This window comes from Capra hircus, chromosome 10 (genome assembly GCF_001704415.2).
Source record: "Capra hircus breed San Clemente chromosome 10, ASM170441v1, whole genome shotgun sequence".
Classification (NCBI taxonomy): domain Eukaryota; kingdom Metazoa; phylum Chordata; class Mammalia; order Artiodactyla; family Bovidae; genus Capra; species Capra hircus.
Genome location: NC_030817.1, coordinates 79597047 through 79604905, shown reverse-complemented (window position 1 = coordinate 79604905; position 7859 = coordinate 79597047). Strand labels below are relative to the sequence as shown.

The window sequence follows — 7859 nt, the reverse complement described above, 5'->3', positions numbered from 1 at the left end:
GGAAAAGAACCACTGAGAGAAGTCAGAAGGAGGATTAGCTGCATTGCAGGAGTGACTACAAAATATTATGCGCTCAATAAACAGAGGCACTCTGCACTTTCCACACCATCCAAGTGTGAGACCCACATAAAGATCTTCTGCTTCATTACATTCTTTATTCTGATGGTTGGGTTTGGAAAGAGTTGCCAAATTTCAGCATTAAAAATACAGCACATGCAGAGTCTGCTGGGAAGAGGAGGGGCTGAGTTGGGCATCAGAGGAGTGAGGGATTTAGATATTGATGGATGTTGCTGCTGGAATCCAACAAGGAAGACTAGACACTGACTTCATAGAAACGTAAAGCAGAAGGCAACATTTCATACATTTGCCCACTTCTTTGCTTGTTATAGTTCCCAAAAGGGTTGAAAAATGAAGGTGGGTGGAGAGAGGGAGAGACAATGAAATACAGCACGTTCTTGAATAAGGGCTTGTCTTAGCAAGATTAAGTCAGGAAACCTCTTGGTACATCTTTATGGAGCCTCAACTCTCCTCCAGGCTCTGAAATGGTAAATTACTATTGACTCAGTTATTCAGGAGCTGAATTGCGAATCCAGTCTGTGAATTAACCGGGCCCTTTGCTTTTCCTTCTTTATTCTTCTATCTGCCTTTTGGGCAATTCATTACTTATTAGAATTTCCACCAGGGGGTGGGAGTAAAGACAATACTGAATCTTAAAAATTGGTTGCTCTTAGAGAACCTGGCTATTGTGGCGATTGATGCTATCAAAAAACAAGAGGTATAGCACTCATGTTTGTTGTGCTTTCTAGCTCAAACTACCGTGGTTTTAGAAACTTCATAGGAAAATAGCCTCAGAGTAGATCATTATTTTACCCAGTATTAGAGAGTGCCCTTAAACAAAATGGCAACTTCAGTCTCATTAACAGAGTGCTGAAAAGGTATAGATGTTAACTGTTGCTTGGACACCGGGCGGGGCGGGGCCGATTTACTGCTACCGGTTTAGAACAGATTTTCATCCAGTCACGCCCTTCTCAAAGATGGCCGGCCCCACTTCCCTCCCTTAACCTGACGTTTGCGTTTGCTTCCTGTGAATTTGAGGTTAATCTAATCCTGCGTTGGCTACGTGGCCAAAGTCAAGATGTCAGCCACACCCCTTTATAATTTTAGGGGAGTGAAACCATTTATTTTTTTCCTCCTTGGTGAAAATAATTACTCGCATCTGGCTCTTGTGTTTGGAGGCGTGGTTGCCAGGACTTGAAATGGCTCCTCCCTGGGATAGGTTTAATAGGGAGTGAAGCTGTGACGGCGAGGCGTTGCCCGGTCGCTCTTTCCTAGGCGTTCTGGCGAGCAGTTCCCTTGCCCTTACTAGACATGGCGCTGGCCAGCGTGTTGGAGAGGCCGCTACCGGTGAACCGGCGCGGGTTTTTTGGACTCGGGGGTCGTGCGGATCTGCTGGACCTGGGTCCAGGCAGTCCCAGCGATGGGCTGAGCCTGGCCGCGCCCAGCTGGGGTGTCCCAGAGGAGCCGAGAATTGAAATGCTTCATGGAACCACCACCCTGGCCTTCAAGGTGCAGACACAGCCGCCGCGCCGGGCTGAATCCTGCCCGCCTGCGCCCTTCCCCGCTTCCCAGCGGGTCCAGAACCCGCCGTGGCCGCGGCCGCGAAGCCCAGGCGGAGGCTCGGGCCTCTCGCCCCGACCCCGGCAGTTTCGCTGTCTCATTGTCCCGAGAGGCCTCGGTTCTTGCTCTGGCGGGAGCGGGGTGGCGGTGGGGCTGGGGAATAGTGAGGGTAAGTGGGAGAAGGATTTCGAGGCTGTTTGGATTGATTCCCAGGCGACCCCAGGCTGCTCCTGTCCGGGAAAGAGGCGGCCGCAACGACAGTGAACTCTGGCAGAGGGAAGGCTGTTGTGACCACCAAAGGTTTTGGAAACAGTGGCCCGGATAGGTCAGGGTAACAAACGTTATGGCTTGAGGAGGAAAGTTGGTGGGAGGAAGCACTCTAATAGGAGCCAGACAATTGAGATTCCTGGCCTAGCTTTGTAATAACTGGCTCTGTGATCTTGGGTAAGTCATTCGATCTCATTGAGCCTGTTTCCTCAGCCAGCAAGTGAAAGTAATCTCACCTGAAGCTATTGATGTGAAGCTCCAGTGACATATAAGTGGGAAAATACGTTGTGAAGTATAAAACAGCAGAGACAGATGTTCTGGGGTTGTATCGATGCACAAAGAAATGTCAGGGTGATGTTTTTGTGGTCTGATGTGGCCCCTGGCTTGTGTTTTCTCTAATCCTAACAGTTTCGCCACGGAGTCATTGTTGCAGCAGATTCCCGGGCCACAGCCGGTGCCTACATCGCCTCCCAGACAGTAAAGAAGGTGATAGAGATCAACCCCTACCTGCTGGGCACCATGGCTGGGGGTGCAGCGGATTGCAGCTTCTGGGAGCGGCTATTGGCTCGGCAATGTCGAATCTATGAGCTTCGAAACAAGGAGCGCATCTCCGTAGCAGCTGCCTCCAAGCTGCTTGCCAACATGGTGTATCAGTATAAAGGCATGGGGCTGTCCATGGGCACCATGATCTGTGGCTGGGATAAGAGAGGCCCTGGTAAGTTAAGCTGCAACCATGTGATTCTTGGGCTGCCATTACAGAGAGGTTGCATGAACAGATGAATGAAGGAGCATGTGTCAGTGCTAAGGGTGTGTTGACTAGTTCTCAGTCCTTCCTTTTCTTTGTTCAAGGAAGAAATGTAGTGTAGGAAAGGGCACAGAGGTAGATTAGCTGTGTCATTGATTATCCGTGTGACTTAGGGCAGGTTGTTTATTTTCTCAGCCTGTTTCATCATCTTATATAGGTTCCATGAGGCAATACATGTCAAATATGCAGTGTCTGGCACATAAACTGTTTTTCCTTCTAGTCTCTCCTGTAAAATGATAAGACGTGCAAAGAGTTGTATTTAAGAATTGGGTAATAGACATAAAAACTCTAATCAGTGCAATTTGATAGAAGTATGTGAGCTAGATATAAAGAAAATAAAAAATTAAATGTGAGCTACACATGTAACATGTAATTTTACTTTTTTCTAATATATTTTTAAAATGAAAAGAAATGGGTGAAATTAATTTTAACAATTGTTTTAATCCATAATAACTAAAATATTTAGGGGCGTGTCATCCTTATTTCAAGGGCTCAACAGCCACATATGGCTGGTGGCTACCATATTGGACAACAAAACCAAGTAACTACTCAAAAGTTAGTCATTTCTCTTCCTTTTTTTCCTGTAGAGAGTCTTTGGCCTAGAAGGGGCCCTTTAGGCCCATCTCTTTTCCTTGCTTGATATAATCACCTCGGTCCCATTGTCTCTGAAAAGAATTCCTTAACCTACTTTTCTTCCTAGTATATAAAATCCTGGCCAGGAAATTCAGACTTGTATCTGATAGCAGTTCCTCTTCAGCCAATTTTGAATGTCTCTTTAGTCAAGCTGGTATACAGCTAGTCACATTCTGTGTAATTTTCCCCTTTGGTGCTTGAAAATAGGTAATCTTTCCTCCTGTTGTTTTTGCTTCATTCATTTCCCTGCTTGCTTTTTTTTTTTTCTAACCTTGTGGCTTGTGGGATCTTAGTTTCCTGACCAGGGACTGAACCTGTGCCCTCTGCAGTGAAAGTGTGGAGGCCTAACCATTGGGCTGCCAGGGAATTCCCTCATTTACCTTTCTAAATGCCTAAGTTTTTCTCTATTGATCAACTGTAGAATACCCACCACTTTCTCATTTGCTTTGGAGAATATTAGTTCACCCCTCAATAGAGGATGGATGAGGAGAGACTTAAAAGTGCCTGTGAGAGAGGAGCTCAGTTTGTTACTTTGGAAATTGAGACATTTCTCTTTGAAACGTGTGAAAGAACAGTTCCATACCTCTTGTGCGGTCTAGGGAGACATTTTGGAAATGTTGTTTTGAACCGTTAGCTATTGGATTGGTCCCAGGTGATGGAAAACAGTGTAAAAGAGTACAAAAGCTGGCCAGCAAGGAAAACCCGGGAAGCCAGAGCTTAACCTAAATTGTCCTGTCTCAGAGACGCCTTCCTGACAAGTTGTCCCATTCAGGATGAGTCAGCCACTGGCCTCAAGCAGACTCAGAAAGGATCCCAGATTACTTCATGCGAGGCTGAATGAGATGAATACCACTTTAAAGAGAACCAGTAAAATGCTGAAAGAATTTAAGGAGGTGGGAAGAATTGCTTCTGATGGGAGAAGCTGGGGAGGGCTTCTTAGGTAGGTCTCATTTTCCTGGATGTGAAGAAATGAACAAAAGAGAGGGAAGAAGCATGAGGTCTTGCGGGGAGTAACTGGAAGTCTAGTGTAATTGGAGCTGACGATGTGTGAAGCAGAGTAGTGAGCCAGAGATCCAGAAAGGGAAATTGGAACTAGATGGTGCACCGGCTTGGCAAGGTAGTGGCAGTGGGCCTGCGGAGGGGCTCCACGTTACAACCATCGGAACCTGGAAACTGATAAGGGCTGTACTTTTCAACCTGGCTTGTATCGTGATCACCTGAAGAACTTAAGAATCTAGCTCCGTGCTTGTCCCCCACCCAGACCAATTTAAAAAGAATACCTGGGTTAAGTCCTTGGCATCTGTTAAAAAATACCTGGAGTTCCCTGGCGGTCCAGTGGTTAGGACTTGGCACTTTCACTGCCAGGGGCCCAGGTTCAGTCCCTGGTTGGAGAACTAAGGTCCTGGGAGCTGCATGCCCTGGCCGAAAAAAAAAAAAAAAAGACTTCCTTAGACGATGCTGATGCATAGTTATTGTTGAGACCCACTGAAATAGGAAAAATATTAGTGATGCATTGACAGAATTTGAGAATACAGAAGGAAGTGGATTGGTGGGGCAGAAGAGGGATGAGTTCGGTCCATAAGGGAGAACCACTGGAAGTATTTGAGGACAGGAAATTTAAATATGAATTTGGTGACAAAGGCATCCAGCTGGAGAGGTCCAGGGGGCAGATCAAAGTGATAAAATTTTTATTAAGTCTGTGTCTAACTTTTTGTTACACCAGAGGTTGGCCAACTTTTTCATAAAGGATCAAATGTAAGTAAATATTCTAGGTTTGCAGGCTCTGTAATCTTTGTCTCAACTACATAGCTTGGTTTTAGCATAAAAGCAGTCCTAGACACTATATACACAAATGGTTGTGGGTGTGTTCCAAAAAAAGCTATAAAAATAGGCAGTTGGGGGAATTCCCTCATGGTCCAGTGGTTAGGACTGTGCACTTTCACTGCCGAGAGGGCCTGGGTTTGGGGAGCTAAGATCTCACAAGCTGCACGATGTGGCCAGAAAAAAGAAAATAAATTTTTTTTAATAAAAAAAAAAAAAAAAAAAAAGGCGGTTGGCCTGGCCAACTGTTTAGTCTAGACCAGCACTGTCCAATAGAAATATAATGTGAGCCATACATGTAATCTTAAATGTTGTAGCCATGTTTTTTAAATTGAAAAGGAAAAGTAATTTTAATAATATATTTCATTTAACCTGGTATATCCAAAAGACTATCACTCCAGCATGTGGTAGGTCCTAGCTTCATTTTAAGTGTTGAATCACGTGTGGCCAGTGGCTACCATGTTGGACAGTGTAGGTTCTTTACAATGTGACTTAGAATTCTAGGCTTTATTCTCTTACTGTGTGATAGAAGAGATAGCATACTTGTCCAGATAATATTCCCAGATAGTCTGAACTCTGGAGGGTTAGGATTGTCTCAAACATTATCTCCCACAGTGCCTGAAGTTCTGTGCAGGAAACCGAAGTCATTTGAATTACACTAGTTTTTTGGTTGTACAGAGAAGACAGACAAGGCAGTAACTGTAATGTGAGGTGAGATGGAGTGGAATGTGTAGAATCCTGAAGTCTTCATATTTAATTTTATTTCTTCACTTTTTTTTTAGTAATTTTATAGAAGTGCTGTTTTCTTGAATTTCTGTTGGTCTCCCTGGGTCTCAAGAGGAAAGGAGAACTGTTGCCTTTAAAGATGAATTAGATGTCCGAAGAGGTGCTCATTGTCTTCTTACTAACCTCATCTGTCTTTCCAGGCCTCTACTACGTGGACAGTGAAGGAAACCGGATCTCGGGGGCCACCTTCTCTGTAGGCTCTGGCTCTGTATATGCTTATGGGGTCATGGATCGGGGTTACTCCTATGACCTGGAGGTGGAGGAGGCCTATGATCTGGCCCGTCGAGCCATCTACCAAGCCACCTACAGAGATGCCTACTCAGGAGGTTCCGTCAGCCTCTACCATGTCAGGGAGGATGGCTGGATCCGGGTCTCCAGTGACAATGTTGCCGACCTACATGACAAGTATAGTGAATCTACCCACTGAAGGAGGACGGATGTGGCTGCTTGCATTTCTTGGGGTGACTGTTGTTGGTAATATGGGTACAGTTCCCCATCCTCTAGCGGAGGGGTCCCCAATTGTATCAATCACATTTTTTTTTTTAATCTCTGGTGCATTGACCTCCATGTGTTACCAGCTGTTAATGAGCTACTGCAGAGGTAATTGTTGGTTTTACTTTGTTGAATGTTAACATGACACTACTCGACCTCAGCCTGTGTTGCATCTTTTCTCCACACTGTCCCTCCTCCAAGCACTTTACAGTCAGATGGGCTGGGACAGTGGGAGGGAAGGGACTGTAATTACAGGAAACAGCGGTGTGAAGACATTGTCTAGTGAATACATTAACATCCCCACTCATGAAGCTAATAACAAAGGAGAAGGAGAGAGAGGCAGGGAGGAGGGAGAGACTTCTTGATTCCGTTTGCAAAGAGATGAAAAGTTGATGAGGTGGAAAGATGCACAGGGCTGTACCAGGCAGAGCTGCCGAGAAAAAAGCTCTCCCCCTATGCTGGGGGAGGGGAGGCTGATGGCCACATGCAGAGCAGAGAGGTGAGGAGGGTAAGCCAGTTGGGAAAGGAAGGCTTTGACCCCGGGAAAAGAGAGGACAGAGAGCTGTATGTGAAAGCATAGTGACCACCAGCCTGGTGGTGCCCGTCCTGGCCCTGCGGTGTGTGTTTGTGGGAGACAGGGAAATGATCGTGGACCTCTAGCCTCCTGGGCAGGAAACAGCACAAAATCGTTCCTGGAGCCTGTGGATGCGGAAGAGTCCCTGCTGAGAGCAGAGAGATGGCTGATTTGTCACCCCTAGCACTGAGGGGCTTCCCAGGCTGTGGTGGCAGCAGATGGCAAGGCCTTCTGTTAAGGAGAAGACAGGAGAGATGTAGGAGGTTGATGGGAGAAACCGTTAGAATGAGGAGGGTGTCAACGCTGCTTTATATGAGTCGGCCAAAAGCAAGAAAGTGGTTGGTGAGGGTAACAGTGGAGTGTCCTCTTTTGAGGCCAGGGGGCTGGGAGGGGTCACTCAGAGATAAGCGAGCTATAAAGCCTGTTCTTCCCTACTGCAGCCACCTTCCCTTCTTGCACCTTCCCTCCCGCTCAGCCTCACGCGGTCTCTGAAGTCTCCATATTGATTGATGAGGGCTGTCTGCCAGGAACTGATCGAGGCTTGTTAATTGCATTTGTCAAATGCAGGGAAATTGGGAATTAGTGAGACCAGAGAAGGGAGTTTGGAAAACAAATGGCTCTCGTGCCTGAGGAGATTCATTTTGCTGAAAAGTGCCTCCGGAGACCCTGGAGCCAGGAGCTGCCAGTGTGGAGCAGGACCTGCTCTACAGCCAGCGCAGGCAGGAGCCACGCCACAGCTCCCTCCGCCTCAGTCCAGAGAGGCCCAGACACAGCTGTCTTCCTCTCACTTAGGACAGCGCTTTGCAGGCCTTTTACCAAATTAGAACTCTTTTTAAAATGAACTTAGGAGAAAATCCCAGCCCC

At 46.5% G+C, this 7859-nt stretch overlaps 1 protein-coding gene across 1 annotated transcript; it reads left to right on the top strand.

Moving 5' to 3' along the window:
• PSMB5 (proteasome subunit beta 5) lies at positions 1016-6581 on the top strand. Its single transcript, XM_005685255.1, has 3 exons — positions 1016-1566; positions 2293-2599; positions 6070-6581. Exons 1-3 carry the CDS (start codon positions 1369-1371, stop codon positions 6354-6356), a joined length of 792 nt encoding a protein of 263 aa, XP_005685312.1. The 5' UTR covers positions 1016-1368; the 3' UTR covers positions 6357-6581.